This window comes from Rutilus rutilus (assembly GCF_951802725.1).
Source record: "Rutilus rutilus genome assembly, chromosome: 7".
NCBI lineage: Eukaryota > Metazoa > Chordata > Actinopteri > Cypriniformes > Leuciscidae > Rutilus > Rutilus rutilus.
This window is the reverse complement of record NC_140221.1, coordinates 11,716,103-11,733,688: the sequence shown is the minus strand read 5'-3', so window position 1 is coordinate 11,733,688 and position 17,586 is coordinate 11,716,103. Positions and strand designations below refer to the sequence as shown.

At 37.9% G+C, this 17,586-nt stretch overlaps 1 protein-coding gene and 1 long non-coding RNA gene across 2 annotated transcripts; one reads left to right on the top strand and one right to left on the bottom strand.

The window, feature by feature from the left end:
- Positions 1-89: 89 nt before the first annotated feature.
- On the bottom strand, positions 90-16,080 carry fbxw5 (F-box and WD repeat domain containing 5). Its single transcript, XM_084413208.1, has 10 exons — positions 15,925-16,080; positions 13,563-13,758; positions 13,103-13,260; positions 10,996-11,179; positions 10,757-10,905; positions 9,843-10,166; positions 8,636-8,819; positions 8,421-8,568; positions 7,520-7,732; positions 90-1,906 (listed from the first exon to the last, which is right to left on the bottom strand). The coding sequence occupies exons 2-10, from the start codon at positions 13,747-13,749 to the stop codon at positions 1,636-1,638; spliced, it is 1,818 nt and encodes a 605-aa protein (XP_084269334.1). The 5' UTR covers positions 13,750-13,758; positions 15,925-16,080; the 3' UTR covers positions 90-1,635.
- LOC311293158 lies at positions 16,064-17,352 on the top strand. Its single transcript, XR_014627896.1, has 3 exons — positions 16,064-16,193; positions 16,842-16,922; positions 17,042-17,352. It is a non-coding gene; the product is annotated as an uncharacterized lncRNA (long non-coding RNA).
- The last annotated feature ends 234 nt before the right edge of the window (positions 17,353-17,586 follow it).

The window sequence follows — 17,586 nt, the reverse complement described above, 5'->3', positions numbered from 1 at the left end:
TGTTTTTTTTTACCTTTGCCAAAGAGTAGGCCTGGAAAATGCATATACATCTTTAGTTGCTTTGGGTAAAATAAAAAATATACACTGTATCTGGTAAAAGAAATAGTTTAATGGGTCAAACAAATTGTACACATTCCACAATACAAAATCTAAAATGATGGCAAACAGCCAAAGGGCAGGTGGGAAATCAGATTCACAAGCTCACACAAATGCCACACAGGGAACCAGGTCCATTAAAAACAAAACCACTGATCACAACTACAGAGACTAATGCTGCACATTGTGATCCAAACTTTCTCATACTCTGCCGTAATGCACAAGTAACAGATATTTCAGATGTGCTTCACATGTATAGATCATATATGTGAGCCATGGGGAGCTTTTCATATTTCATGACATCTATGAGATTATAACAAATGAGCACCTTTGCTGAATATTAAATGCTAGTAAACAAATGTAAGCTTATGACACAGGAAGGTGAAGTGCTGGAGATGAGTTGTGGGTATAAATTAGCAAAGCACCCTTATGCTGCATAGTGTTTCAATGCTGTACAGTCATAGAGCTCATCTACATTAAATATAGAAAGGAGAATGAAATGGCCTGTGGTCGGACCTGAAATTGAGTTTTTTCTTCTTCAGCTTTTTGGTAGTTTTAACAATCTTATAGGAATAAATGTGAATGTGAACCTGCACATACAGTCATGACATATGTCATATGTCATACTAGGATGTACATATAAAATAAATATATGCTACCATAACAGGGGTGCGTCACTGGTGCATTGTTAAAACCGAATGATTGTATAAAGGTGACGGCTAAAGGTTCAAACATGAAGGCTTTGAGTTTCTTTGGAATTTGTACATTTTCAGTATAGTATGATTGTTAAATCCTGTATGACAAAATCCATATGCACAAAGGATACAATTGATTTAAATAATAAAGGCATAGATGGAGTAGAAATAAACATTGTCATTCTGTAACCATGTTAAACTGAACTGCTCTTTCTTATAAAACCACAAATAAAAACCAGAGATGCATAACTGTTGTAAATTTGTACCAGAATTTTGATTGTTCTCCCTTTTTGTGTGAGTATTTAAATACTCTGATCATGTTCTTGTTCTGATCATCTGGTTGTCAAGCTTTTTAGTAACGTACTAAAAAAGGTGCAGAGAAAAAAAGAAAAAAACCCATAAAAAATATGAACGTGCAGACATGCACAGATGGTGTTTGTCATCACGACTAGGTTAAATGGACTTACAACTGCACACGGGACACACTCACATGTGAATATGACCTATATCTTTCTTCAAATCCTTGGTTCTTTGCCCTTGAAGTCACATATCCTGTTGATGTCCGCGTTTCTATGCGCATCAGAACTAATCTTTCACAAATATGGTGATCCAAAAATCTTATTTTCTTTTGTTGTTTCTTTATGCAAAGATCACTTTTCATTTTTCAGTGATTTATTGGTCACGGACGCTATATCCGGTAAGAGGGCCACTAAAAAAAACACATGTACCCTTGTTCTTCTCATAGGCACCCATGTAGAAGTCCACAGTTTCTTGACCTCACACATGCCTCTCTGCTCATGGAGTGTCTTTCTATAATGTTTCGATACGCCTGCCAGTGTCAAGGTCAGGGTTTGCCGTTCAGATTAGCTCTTCTTTGGCCGAGCAAGGATGAGATCAGTTTGTGAGCCCGCGGCGGGTGTCGGGCGGGCTGTGTGAGACGCAGCATGCGTGGGGAGCGCCACACTTTAATGGTGGAGTCGTCACTGGCAGACAGCAGCAGCTCCTGGTCTGCTGGGCTGAAGGCCACAGAGTTGACCACATCATCATGTTGCAGGCGTGCCAGGCAGATGTTGTAGTGTCGGTCCCAGATGTAACCATGCTTGTCCTCTGCACCGCTGCACAGACAAGTACACTCATTAGAGATTAAACACTTCTAGTGCAGTTATGACTCAATCCTTAAGATATTTTGTTCAGCAAACATTTAATGATGGTTTAGATGTGCAGATGAGTACATAGTGCAGACTTTACATTATTACGTGTAAAGCCCCTGACACACTAAGTCGACGGTCGGTCAACGTCAGTCGGGCCTTTGAGCATCAGCTGGCCCAGTTTTTGCAGAGTGTTCTCTTGACACAAGTCAGACCCTGCCTTTTGGTCAATTGAATCATGTTGAATCAGTGTCCACAAGTGAGAGAGAACTGATTGGCTGTTCAGTTTAGTGAACGAGTGAAGTGTTTTCAGCAGAAGTGATGAAAGAGAGTCACAAATGATTTGCTCTTATCATCCGATTGTGGTTGTATCTCTCTATTAGTGTTACTCGATCTTAGTGCTGCATTTGACAATATCGACCACAACATTCTTTTAATTAGACTCGAAAATTATGTTGGCATTAGTGGAATTACACTAGCATGGTTTAAATCATACTTATCTGACCGTTATCAGTTTGTAGCAGTAAATGAAGAGATGTCTTATCGATCACAAGTTCAGTATGGCGTACCACAAGGCTCAGTACTAGGACCGTTGCTTTTCACTCTGTACATGCTACCCTTGGGTGATATCATTAGGAAGCACGGCATTAGTTTTCACTGTTATGCTGATGATATGCAGCTCTATATTTCTTCACACCCTGACGAAACTTACCAATTCACTAAATTAACGGAATGCATAGCTGATATAAAAAAAAACTGGATAACTAGCAACTTCCTACTACTTAATTCTGAAAAAACAGTTATTGGACAAAAAATTTCCTCAGGTAATAATCTAGAATACTGTCTAACACTTGATGGCTGCTCTGTTAAGTCTTCGTCGTCAGTTAGGAACCTGGGTGTGCTCTTTGATACCAATCTTTCATTTGAAAGTCACGTATCTAGCACCTGTAAAACTGCATTCTTTCATCTTAAAAATATATCTAAATTACGTCATATCCTCTCAATGACAAATGCAGAACAATTAGTTCATGCGTTCATGACATCAAGGCTAGGTTATTGTAATGCTATTATAGGTGGTTTCCCTGCCATAATTCCCAGTTAATAAAACTACAGCTGGTCCAAAACGCAGCAGCTAGAGTTCTTACCAGAACCAGGAAGTATGAACATATTAGCCCGGTTCTGTCAACACTGCATTGGCTCCCTATTAAACATCGTATACATTTTTAAATATTGCTGATCACTTACAAAACACCAAATGGTTTAGCTCCCCAGTGCTTGAGCGAGATCTTAACGCATTATAGTCCTTCACGTCTATTGCGATTACAAAATTCCGGCCAGTTGATAATATCTAGAATATCAAAATCAACTGCTGGCGGTAGATCCTTTTCCTATTTAGTACCAAAACTTTGGAACAGTCTTCCTAACATTGTCCGGGAAGCAGACACACTCTGTCAATTCCAATCTAGACTAAAAACACATCTCTTTGACCTAGCATACACATAACACATTATAGACTTCTATAATTCAATGTTAGGCTGCATAGTCTAGGTCAGCCGGAACCGGGAACACTCCCCATAAATCCTGATGTACTTGTTACATCATAAGAAGGATGGCGTCTACGCCAATATTAGTCTCTCTGTTTATCCGAGGTTTACCGCAGTCCGCCGGATCCAGGCCGTATCCAGATCCGATGAAGGACCTGCGCCTGGACACGATGACAACGCAGTCCTGAAGTGTCAACCAGTCCCTCCCTGTTTACTGAAGTCAGCTGGATCCCGGCCGTATCCAGATCAGATGGTGGACCTGCACCTGGACCCACCCATGACGCATCCCTGAAGTGCCAACCTCATCAGTCCTGTGAAGGCCTCATCGACATGACCAATCTGACTTCTGACCTCTGACCTGTAATGCTGCCTGGATCATACACTGTTCGCTCGTTGGCCAGAGGAGAACTGGCCCCCGACTGAGCCTGGGTTCTCCCAAGGTTTTTTTCTCCATTCTGTCACCTGATGGAGTTTTGGTTCCTTGCCACTGTTGCCTTGGCTTTTGGCTTGCTTAGTTAGGGACATTTAATATTCAACAATATTATTGGTCTGCCTTACTTAGGGTGGACGATGACGCAATTTTCTTCTAGAAACAAACTTTGTTGTATTATTTTCATGTTATTATGAAGCTGCTTTGATGCAATCTGTATTGTAAAAAGCGCTATATACATAAAGGTGACTTGACTTGACAGAATTTTCATTTTGAAGTGAACTATTCCTTTAAGTCATTCTGAACACAACAACTCATCAACACAGAAACATTTGCCTCATTGGTATGAGACACATAACTTAAAACAATGTGTTCTAAAATTGCCTCAAAATATCACGCATGTTTGATATTCTCAGACTGGATGAAAATCTGTGCGATTTTTGGTGAAATCTTGACTGACCAATATCTGCAGAATGGCTCTGACTCTCGACAACTTTTCAACTCCTCTAGACTGTAAATCTGGGCAAAAGTCATGTAGTGTATTCCAGCCTTAAATCGGTTTCACATTTGAACATAGATTGTCTAAATCATTTGAAGTAAAAAATTTTTTTTTTTTGAATGATTTACACCACAAATGATTCTCCTCTTGGAGATTATTACAAAAAGAAAAAGGGGGGGAAAAATATTACCCTTTAAAACAATTTCAGAGCCAATGCCTAAATATACACTGAACAAAATTATGAACGCAACACTTTTGTTTTTGCCCCCATTTTTCATGAGCTGAACTCAAAGATCCAAGACTTTTTCTATGTACACAAAAGGCCTATTTCTCTCAAATAGTTCTCAAATCTGTGTTAGTGAGCACTTCTCCTTTGCCGAGATAATCCATCCACCGCACAGATGTGGCATATCAAGTTGCTGATTAGACAGCATGATTATTGCACAGTGTGCCTTAGGCTGGCCACAATAAAAGGCCACTCTAAAATATGCAGTTTTACTGTATTGGGGGGGACTGAAAACCAGTCAGTATCTGGTGTGACCACCATTTGCCTCACGCAGTGCAACACTTCTCCTTCGCATAGAGTTGATCAAGTTGTTGATTGTGGCCTGTGGAATGTTGTGGCTGTGCGAAGTTGCTGGATAATTGGCAGGACCTGGAACACGCTGCCGTATACGCTGATCCAGAGCATCCCAAACATGCTCAATGGGTGACATGTCCGGTGAGTATGCTGGCCATGCAAGAACTGGGATGTTTTTAGCTTCCAGGAATTGTGTACAACAATGGGCCTCAGGATCTCGTCACGGTATCTCTGTGCATTCAAAATGCCATCAATAAAATGCACCTGTGTTCGTTGTCCATAACATACGCCTGCCCATACCATAACCCCACCGCCACCATGGGCCACTCGATCCACACCGTTGACATCAGCAAACCGCTCACCCACACGACACCATACACGCTGTCTGTCATCTGCCCTGTACAGTGAAAACCGGGATTCATCCGTGAAGAGAACACCTCTCCAAAGTGCCAGATGCCACTGAATGTGAGCATTTGCTCACTCAAGTCGGTCACTGCAGTCAGGTCGCGACCCCGATGAGGACAACGAGCATGCAGATGAGCTTGCCTGAGACGGTTTCTGACAGTTTGTGTAGAAATTCTTTGGTTATGTAAACCGATTGTTCACGGGCAACAGCTCTGGTGGACATTCCTGCAGTCAGCATGCCAATTGCACACTCCCTCAAAAATCTGTGGCATTGTGCTTTGTGATAAAACTGCACATTTTAGAGTGGCCTTTTATTGTGGCCAGCCTAAGGCACACCTTTGCAATAATCATGCTGTCAAATCAGCATCTAGATATGCCACACCTGTGAGGTGGATGGATTATCTCGGCAAAGGAGAAGTGCTCACTAACACAGATTTAGACAGATTTGTGAACAATATTAGAGAGAAATAGGCCTTTTGTGTACATAGAAAAAGTCTTAGATCTTTGAGTTCAGCTCATGAAAAATGGGGGCAAAAACAAAAGTGTTGCGTTTATATTTTGTTCAGTGTAGCAAAATAATATCCAATAGAGATGCACCGATTACACTTTTCTAGGCCGATTCCGATTTCCGATTTTTCATTGAGTTTGACCTGCCGATACCGATTTTAGCCGATTCCGATAAAAAAATTTCTAACCACTTTACAGCACCGACAAATATTTATTTTCTATCTTTTCTTTAATAGAACATTTTGCATAGAACAAATTTTTTTTAACAGATAATGTTAATGGAAGAACCATTTCCTTCTTTTCACATTCAATATCAATTTCTTCTCTCATCTGCCACATGTCCAGCCAGGCTAAACAAGCACTGTCAACGCTTGTACATGGCGCAGAGAGGTAAGCTCGGGCAAGTGGAGCAAGTGCAGGGAAACGATTGGGAAACTGAATAATAAAAACAAGTTTAAATGGGTAAATTTTCTATAAATATTTTTGAGTCTTCATTTTCTTTTCTGACATAGCCTACTCCAGTTCTTGTTAAAACACACTAGACACAAATATGAAATCATATTTATTTTGTCCATCAAAAGTGTGCTTTCACTTTAATTGTGCATGAGCAGCGCAGCAAAAATAGTCTTGGCGCCGAAACCCCCGCTCCTGCTTGACGCTCACGCGTTGCACCTGCTCCCGGTGTGAATGCACTCATTGATTAACATGCACGCCGAAAAAAATACGCTCCGCTCACGCTTGCGATGTGAAACGGCTGTAATTCACGAGGTTTCCTACATGTGCGTTCCGTGTGCACGTGTGATGCTGATGTTGCGCAATGTTAATCATGTTTTGCCCAAGTGCATTTGACCGGCATAAAATCGGCATATGTCAGACTGACCGGCCGGTCGCCGGTCATGGCCGATCACGTGAAAATCGGCTAATTCCGGTCACCAGCCGATCAATCGGTGCATCTCTAATATCCAAATATCCTCATAAGGTCTGAAAAATATCAAGATATCCGTTTTATCACCTAGCTCTATCTGTGTGTTGTCCTTGCTCATATTCTGGCGCAGACTTTAGCTTGTGTCTTTTCATTTCTTTTGGCTTCAATAACATTATGGAGCCACATTTTGCATATAGTTTTCTCCGAATGGTACCGATCACTATCACCTAGACCCGTTGATGTGACTGACTGAATTTAAGAAGGTTTTCAAAGACACAAATACGCCCCCTCCCCCAAGTGGAAAAATATTGAACATGTTGAAATTTATATTTGCTTTCTATATGCACTCATCATGTCAAAACATGAAGGTAATTGCGAGCTTGCAATTAACGTACCAGTTTAATTAGTCATGCAACCAGTTGATGGTTAATTGAGCAACTAACATTCCTGTTATTAAATACTCAAAAAATGCTAGGACAAACTCAATTCACTCAATGCTACTTCCACAACATAAAGTTGCTGCATTTGAAAAACATTTAGTGTTGGTATAAATGTCATATCAGCTAGTGAAAGAAATCTATGGTTTACTATGGTACACAGCATGTAATCCAAATGGCAGCACTGGTTAACAGACCTAATAATCTGTTTACCACAGCAAATACAATGTGCTAGTACTGGGATGCAAATTACCTGGCGACAAAGTCTCGGCTGACATCGAGGAAGATGAAGAAGCACTCATCGTTGGGTGTGAAGGCCCGGTGGGCCCGAAGGCTACGGCGCTCCTCTCTAAGACTCTTAAGATCAATCACATGCAGGTCGATCTCCTCTGCAATGGGCGGAGGGGACATGGGGTCAGAGATCACACATCCCGCCGGCCAAGCTCGACTGTTCACGTACAAGTACCTATCAACAGACAAACACTGAATGACAGCTGACACTTTCATTGATAATACTTTCATTTCAGCAGGATTTACACATTTTTTACCACTTTCTCTGGTCAGCCATAAACCATTGTTTTAAAGGTCAAAATTATATTTATTTTAAACATAAATGTGTGGCATTCAAACTGCTCTTAAATCTGTAGAACAGACAACAACGCCATGTTTTTACTTTGGAACGTCCAGCGATTACATTTAACTAAATCTAAGCGTTTTGAAGTTTAATAATCACATATAGCCATACAATATCTTAAATGATATAAGAAAAGTCTTAATTATTATTTCAAGAGGTCTTACATTTTGGGGACAGAAAAACAGGTCCCCAAAATTTAAGACCTCTTGAAATAATAATTAAGACTTTTCTTATATCATTTAAGATATTTAAAGCTTTGTATGGCCTTATCAGCTTTTGATCAGCTTTCTAAGCCTGCTTTTGTCCCCTGAAGGAAGACTTTGTGGTTTTGTATCCCATAGAAACACAACAGTAACATCCAGGACTTGCATGGTAAGCAAAGCCAGATAATATTCTACACAAATTTGTTCTCTTGATTAAATTTCACACGCCATATGAACTTGCTGTGTATACTGCATCAGTCTAAAGTCAATTAAAAGCTCATGTATGCTAGTCATCAACTGCTGCACAGCACACTGACCTATGGTCAGGTGACAGACCCATGCCGATGATGTGGCCGTGTATGTCGATCACATGATCCAGCGAATCAAAGAACTCCTCTGTACTGCGCTCTTCTCCTAACACAGGACCACTTGTTGTCATTTGATCAGGCATTATCCGCTTGATCCCTGAAACACAAACACATGAGTTCACCATCCCACATGTACTGTATGGAAAACACAAGTGCACACTCACCGATTTGGTGAGGCGAGTAGGTGAGGCTGCCAGTGGTGAAGAGGAGGTAGGTCTTGTCCTCTCCTTCTCCAGGAGCTGAGGGAGACACCAGGCTTGGATCAGGAGCTTTGGTGCGTCTTCTGCCCATCAGCCTGGCCACCTTCGTCTCCAGCTCTCGATCACGAGCAGCTATGTTCTGACAACCCTACCGGCAGCAAATACAGCACACATAACTGATAACATATAATAACACTTCAAGGAGTGCTTTTATTGAAACAGTTTTCAATCATAGTTGATCTTTTGCTACGGTCTGTTATTCTTAATTGCTAAGGAAATACACTTCAAAAAGAAAAAGCATTCCCAGTCCATTTTACTTCCGTAATCTGACACACTTCAGAATTAAACAAAGTTTAAACAAAAAAATATTACATGAAAAAAATAAAAATAAAAATTGTAGACCTGGAAAAGGGAAAGTTAAAGATTTATGAAGACAAATCTAGGGGTGTTTTGAGTATTACCATGAGTAATTCGCAATTAGCCCAGCAACATGTATTAAATACTGTAAATTGTTTTGAATTCATGCAATGAAATTTCAATGCAATGTTGATTTGCAGTATTGAAGTCACCTTTAAAAAATTTTTTAACTGACAGAATATTTATGGGAATCTATAGATGTGGAACCAAAAATATTATGGTCTATGTCAGGCATGAATAATTTGATATTGCATTATACCCTAATAATCACTGCTTTTGATTTCATAGTGTTGTTTAAATTAAAACAAAAGTCAGGAACACGTGGTTATAGAACAAATTTCCCACTTTTTTTTTCATCTATGTATTCTGTATCTTTACAAGCATGAGGAAATTGCCAATATCTTTCAAGGCTGTTGTTACTGGTGGTGTCAACTTGAAGAACTGCATGCATTTGAAATTTGGCGTAAACATGAAATGTTTGAAATGCATATTTGCAATTATGCAACAGATTGTGTGTGCACATCTAACTAATCGAATTTGAACCACAATATAATTCCATAGACTGCAAAAAGATACAATTAAATCCAATTGAACACTAATCATTGTGTGCATGCTGCTCTTTGTCAAAGTTCCTGTAAAATATTGCCTATTTTTTCTATTACATTTACATTTATTCATTTAGCGTTCTAGACATTCTTCACAAAGTCATTGGGATCATGCTTCACATGAGATGCTAGTGATTTCTAGATCTTACATGTATTACATGCTGCAGGCCAGATGGGCTATATGAGGCCAGATGTGCTGACACTCTTTTTTCTCCTCGCTCCTCATCCTCCTCGTCCTCATCATCATCTTCCTCCTCCTCTTCATTGTCTGTATTTCCCAGATCAAAGAAGAGAGGCTGGTGCTGCTGTGTCCGCTGAGCTTGTGCCTGTGACTGAGCTTCATAGTCCAGGAGGAGGTCAGGAGAGTCGTGTCGACGGCAGTGGGCCACCATCACTGTGCGGATAGTGCTGGCATTGATGTTCTGGATCTTAAAGAGACGCTTCACCACATTCACGTTTTCTGACTCAATGTCCTGAACATGGAGAGGGGAAACACTGAGTAGTTAGGACAAGAATGTTGTCTATATTGTCTAAAGCTACATAACTCAATAACCATTAAATGACTAGATAGAATGATTTTCTTTTGTTATGACAATGTGGCTACAGATATTTAATAATCTACCACAATGAAAATATGTGGAAGATCACAATGGAATGACACAATAGAAACAACTGTTTTATTACTGGGTAAAAAGCTTTTTTTTTTATTAAATGAAAAATATACACTATTCAACAAGTGGATCAAAAAAGTTCATCAAAGTTGTCCTAAGACAAGAACGGGTATTGTTCAAAATTCATGTATAACTTTGATGAAAGGTTTTGATCCACTTCAAATTTTCTCAATTGATCAACTACAGTTAATTTTGGACCCAGCACATCACTTTGAGACCATTTAAGAACTGAACATTATATTACGTGTTCTGCGTTAGACTAAACTGGGAAGGGTGGCAGCACTTGCATATTATTGTCCTATTGTTAGTTTAATTGCTTCTATTGCTCTCCTCATTTGTAAGTCGCTTTGGATTAAAGCATCTGCTAAATGATTAAATGAACACATCTGTACCTGGAAGGCTTTGTTGAGCCAGAGCACAGAACAGGAGGTCATGTTGCCAATCCAGTGCAGGTTACCAGAGATAAGGTGAGTCTCATTCAGCCAGCAGCCGAACACGTCATAGGGTTTATTTCTCACGCGGGACAACAGAGTGTAGTTCTCTACGGATCCAAAACAACAATATCAATCAAAAAATCTACTTATATTTACTGTGGGTGTGTGCGGTCGATGCATAAAACAACTGTCTCTACCCAAACTGAAGACTGCAATCTCTCCAGAGGAGGAGTGATGTGGGCCCAGGTAGACCCCTGACACCAGCAGGAGTGTATCATCAGCGTTAAACTGGGAGAACTGAGTGTAGCCCCAGTTAAACTGTCGCATACTGTAGCTGTGAACCAAAGAAATGGCGCCATCTGGTTTCTCTGTGTCCCAAACCTGTAGAAACAACATTCAGTGAACAACAAAGCAGTAACAAACACAATTTTATTTTTCAACATTGAGATTTTAGTTTACATGTTATATACAGTGCTTAAAGGGAATTGTATATTTAGTGGTGCTTGCTAAAGCAAACATCACTGTTACCATCGCTCATGGCTCAATGACATAAGTGTCATAGATGAAGGTAAGGATTAATTTTGTTAAAACCCTTGTTTAAATATGCTCTTAGAAATGCACTCTGTTACATCATGCATCATGTGGGTTTCATATGGTTGTAAAAACTTTTAATTTTACACACATTTAAAACTAACTTTAATAACAAAAAAAATCATGTGGTGTAACCATAAATTAAAATATAATTTCCTTACACCTTGAATGTACACATCATAACCATTATTTTCAAAAATGTTTTAAAATACATTTTCCAAAGTGGTAACACTTTATTTTAAGGTGACATAGTTACACGTTACATGTACTAACTACAGTAATAACAGTAAATTATGCATAATTACAAACAACTAAAGTAAGTGTATAGTAAGTGTATGTAGTTAATTAAAATGACTCAGTGCTTATTTGTGTAATTACACTGTAACAACGTAAACTTAAGATAAAGTGTAACCTAAGAAGTATTTTTTATACAAATATAAGTTATAAAATTTGTAAAAAAAAACAATAAATGTTTTGAGTGTTGCACCACGTAATATTTAATAACCTAAACTAACCTTGCCTGTCATAAAAATGTAAAATGACCTGATATTTTTGGCACTAATACAATCATGAGGCTCCACATGAGTCTTTTTATGATATCAACATCCTGTTCATAGATTTTTATTTTTATTTTATTCATGTTGGTCACAACACATGACTGATTTGGTGGAGAAAGGTTTTTAAAATATTAATGTTTTTTTATTTATTAATATTTGATAATAAAAGATTATGCTGAACAACTGTACATGGTTTTGTTTCCAAGAATTTCATTCTTTTATTGAGGCTTTTTTTCTTCACTATGATATCAGAAGTTTTCAAGTCATTATACATATGAATTACATTTATAAATAAATCTGGACAAAAAAAGCATCATGTCATTGACCTTGCTGTTATTTGATTTGAAAAAGTATTAAATTCATAACTTGTCCTATACCATTTGCACTAAGAACATGAAATTATTATTTAATAAAATAATATGATTTTGTAAGCTTGGTGAACAGCTTTGGAAAATTTGATGTTTACCCATTCAAAGAGATAGGAGCTGTACTTACATGACTGAGGCCCTGTCTACAGCTGGTATTAAGATGCGTTTTGGTCCACCGGATCACAAGTAGACGAGGGAGACATATACTCGTTTACACCTGGTGTTTTAATCATTCAGGGGAGGGTCTATGGGTAGCAAAATGTATGTTTTTTTTTTTCGATCTAATGGACAAAGTAAGCTCGCCCAACGTGCCCGGATATGACGGAAAAACATACGGAGAGCAGCAGCTTTTGTTTCTGAACACGGTAAGTGCATGTTGGAAATCAGGAATGGTGAGAGAACATTATGCTTGGTACATCCTCAAACCAAACTTGGGTCTTCAGCGGACAACGTTTAAATCCCGTCTGGCTAGCTCACTTCCCATAATGTTTACGCATCAGGTCAGTAGGCGGAGAGTAGACGGTCCTTTGTGGCTGTTCCAACACATTCGACCACCACATGAGCGTCAACAACACCAAAGCAATCAGGTCTAGTGAGTTTTCGACTACCTCTGGAAGTGGTCGAAAGTGGACAAGCTCAAAACGTTTTAGACTCAGTTTACACCTGTATTTAGTGTCGTTCGCTTGTGATCCAAACGACCAGGGCCTGAATTAGCTGCCAGAGAGGCATTTCAAAGTGGCCGCAGAGTGAACGACTTGCCTGAAAGGAACTGCAGTAGGCAGTCTTACCTTAACAGTACAGTCTTTAGAGCAGGAAGAGAAGCGATGTCCACGGTGTGAGAAGGCCAAATGCAGGACCTGATCATGATGTTCCTTCAAAGTCTGAACCTCCACACAGGGGATGCAGTCATACAGCCGCTTGAACTCCCTATACCACGACGCAGAAGCTGCACACATACAGGAATTGCATTGTTACTTTAAAAAGGTGCCGCCACATGTCACATATATTTTACTACTAAGTGGATTATTAAAGGCCATATGTACACATTCCACTTCAGTTGTTCTTCACAGATGTGAAAGGTGGGGATGGAGATTATTAGGAGGCCATGATTGGCAAGGGCCAATGGATGGAATTTGGCCAAGATACCGGGGTTACACCCATACTCTTTAAGAGAAGTGACATGAGATTTTTAATGACCACAGAGAGTCAGGACCTCGGTTTAATGTCTCATCCGAAGGATCACAGTACCTGGGTGACGAGGCACAGAGCGAGGGATGCGGTAGTAGCTATAGAAGAGCTCCCTCCAGAGGAACTCATCCCGCGACACGGAAAACCACTGATGGCAGGTAAACCCAGCGCTCAGCACCGCCTCATGAGGGAGATGCAAGAAGATTTCCAGCACCAGGCTGTCCGGCAAGCCAGGGCCACTTGCCATCCTGACATCCTAAGAGAACATAACATTAACAATGACTATCAATCCAAACATGTAAGAAACAACTCAGAAGCCTCAATCCTAAAATGTTCTGCAGGGACACTGTCCATGCCTAGGACCGGGTACTCCTTTAAAAAAACAGAACTGAGATTTGAACCCTTCCCTTTATAAATTTACCCTAAAAGTACAATTTTGAACAATCTTCATTGCATTTGGGCTTAAGGTCTGTGTAAGGAACAAAAATGAGAAAAGTTTTAATATATGTCCTTGTACTACGTGCTCTAGAGATCAACGAGCTGAGAATGAGATATTAAGGTATATTAAGATATTTTCAGAAACACCTGTATAACCCAAATTTATTGTGACACAAAATGGTAAAACCAAGTAACATAAAAATACCACCAATACATAGATATAATCACACAAAAAAAGTAAAAAAAAAAAAGTAAAATAAAAATGGTCAAGCAACATCCACTGAACCACTTGAGATAGATTGGCCTTCTACTATTTATTAAAATAAATCCACCAAATGGTGCCATTTATTGTATCAGTTAACTAGATAACATAACCAATTAGCAAGAAAATGTTAATACAGTTAAACCAAACTTTATTCAGACACCTTCAACATTTCTCACATTATCACAGTTTTTTCGCAATAGTTTAGAAAATGTTAATAACTCCTTCCGTTAGACTGTCTAAAAAATTAATTAGGTTTAATAGCTGTCAGCTGTTAAATTTAAGTACACAATAAGATACTGATAGAACTGATAAGAATGTAAATGTGTACCTTGAAATGCAATGCAAGTCGCTTTGGATAAAAGCATCTGCCAAATGCATAAATATAAGATAGCCTAATACCAATTTAGGTCAACAAATTACCAAGCAATGCTTAATTTTGTTCAGTCTGTGGTGTTAAAAGGTCACATTACTAATTAAAGAAAAAATACTTAAGCAAAACATGGACAGGTCAAAGTGTATGAATAATTTTTGGTCCCAACATTTTACTGGTAGTCCACTGTATGAAGAATTTTTGCAATTTTAAGCTTATCTTTCAAAAAATAGCTTTTGACACCCTACCTGTAAACCCATCCACTATAACATGGACAAAAAATTGCCCTCTCATTTTTCTTTTCTAATTTAAGACCTGACAGCTGTGAAATATTAGTAACAGTCTCGCCTTCTCCACCCATATGTTTATTTTTAGGGGTAAAGTGTTAAAGGAAACTATGTATAAATATTTTTTTCTAAGCCACCACTTTGGAATCTGTAGTTTGTTGTTGTTGTTTGCTGATGTTTGAACACCTTTTTACTGATAATAAATTGATCTAAGAGAATTTAGCACATAAAGAAAACTTTATTTATACAAAGAGAAGTGTCTTTGAATAAATGATTTAACTACAATGTTTAGGAAAGCTAAAATAATCTGTATTCTAGGGATGTATTAATGTGGAAATGTTTACCATTATTTTTGTTATGATTGTTAACTGATACATGGCATAAATCTATATTGATGTTTAATGGGGAAAAACAGCATTAAACACTAAAGATAAAATCTATACTTTAGTCAATTTAGACAAAAACTAGATGACAAACAGGAAAGCTTGATCATGAAATAAAAATAATATAAAAATCAATAACTACGTTATTTTTGTAGGCATGCAGTGATGGTTACCAACCAATATAATGAATTTCTATTTATGACCAACCCAGAAGAACGTCCAAATCAGGTCAGATGTATAAGATAAGGTATATGTTATTTTAAAGCAGTGCAACAACATACAAATTTGGTAACAAGTTTTGATGTTTTTATGTCATGGCAGATATTGAACATACTGTCCTGTCTGTTCTAAACTAAACTCAAACTCAAACTCAATTTAAGCTCCAGTGTTTAATTTTCTTTATACAAGTGTTAAACAGGAAAAAAAAAAGCATCAAAACATTATCATTTTTTGATCATTTTCTTTGCAACCTGGCACAGAACAAGAATATACTGCTTGAATGCACATAATAAGCATGACATAATACCGACATATTGCTGTTAGTTATTTTTCGTTAGCAGCTAAAGCAGCTAATAACACAAGCTAATCTCATTACCAAAGCTCAAGACAAACAAAAATCCATCGGACAAGCTTTGTGAAATTATATTTCACATAAATATTTACTTTAATTTTACATTACCTGCCAAACGTCACAACCCGTGGAATAAATAACTGTTTTACAAGAAAGGAAAATATATCATCCTTAATTTGTTTCAGCTCCGGTTAAACGACTAGCACAAACCCCAGTCGAAAATAATCGCACTCCGATGCAATTCGTGCTGGAATAGCTCAGGTCAAAAAAGTCGATCGCAGAAAATGTTTACGTCTGTTGTGTCGTAGTCTCAGGTTGAGCTCTTTGAGTCAGAGATGAGACAGAGACAGCTATGTTACTATGATTGATTATGAGTGGTAAGTTTAACCCTAAAAATTGCTCTTTAATAGTGTCATTATTTTATCTATTCAATTATGTGAAGCAGAAACTTGCTTTTTAATTAAATTGAGCACGCAGTTATTGTCAGGGACCGTTTAAACAGTTAAACATTAACTGTTTATGTGTTTATGTGTGTGTATTTATAGTGAATATGTAAACAAACTATTAAGAACTTAATTGGTTTTTGATGTAAAAAAGTTAATGGCTCAAATTCAAGTTAATGGCGGTATGGATAAGAAAGCTGACTCTGGTCATATCACTTTACATTAGCAAGTTCTGTAAAGACGGTAAAAAATAAAATAAAATAAAATAAAAAGGCCCTAAGAGAATGTGTAGTTCTATTGTAATTTCTAATTTATTTATCATAACCCCATTATACTTACTTATCGTATAATGTCCTTTATACTGTGTAATAATGTCCATTAAGAGTTCTTCCAAATTATAACATATTTCTATACGTATTAATTATAGTTCATTTATTTGTTTATTTTGTTATAAGTCGGGTTTGTATATGCAAGTTACATATGTACCTACCACACCATGGTGAAGTAGTGCTAGTGTGAGCAGCAGAATGCAAATGCTGTACAAGTGTTTAGTAATGTGAAATGATATTTTTTACTTTTTAGGGCTGTCTTACCTTGCTGAGAGGTTAGCTTCATGTCTTACATCTTCAAAAGGAGTCACAAACACAGGGTGACATGCTAACAGTAAGTAATATATGCAACAATAATAAAACAAAAAATAAATAATAATAATAATAATAATAATAAGGATTCAGCTTACAGTTTAGGCCCTAATTTTGAAATTCTTCTTTCTTCTTTTGCAGGACAGCAAGTTTGGTCAGTCTCAAGGGCACCTCTATCAAGTGACCCCTCCACATGCAGTGTGGTGCCTATATAAAGCAGCATTTTTAATAATCAGTTAGGAACGAAAGCACTAATTATAAATCCATTAAGACAGACAATATTTTTTCCTATACTGACAGTAATGATGAACTGCCTGTAAACTCTGTTAAGGGGATGGGCATTTCTGATAACCTGTTCAGTGCGTAAAGCATAATGCAAAACTGAGTGGTCAATATAAACAAAATACAATGTTCCCATGTGACCCTATAATAAACAAATGATGTTTAACATGGCTCTAGCTTTATTATCTTTTTGATTATATACAGATAACATTTTGCATATGAACAACATGAAACAAAGTAAAGCTTAAAATGGAGATGCCAAAATTCCAATGTTATTGTGATTATCAGTACATTAATTTCAGAACTAAACAGCTGTAATTACAAGCCCGATGTCTATTTTCAATTATATAGATGCACATTAAAATGAGATTTACTCACATATAAATGCCCATAATCCAATTTAA

Bases quoted from the DNA above. Each gene is read 5' to 3' on its own strand.
- fbxw5 (XM_084413208.1), bottom strand. From the start codon at position 13,749: ATGGCAAGTGGCCCTGGCTTGCCGGACAGCCTGGTGCTGGAAATCTTC. The intron at 13,261-13,562 runs GTACTGTGATCC...GTATGTGTGCAG, and splicing joins CTCTGTGCCTCGTCACCCAG to CTTCTGCGTCGTGGTATAGG. The intron at 11,180-13,102 runs GTAAGACTGCCT...TTGTTTCTACAG, and splicing joins CTAAAGACTGTACTGTTAAG to GTTTGGGACACAGAGAAACC.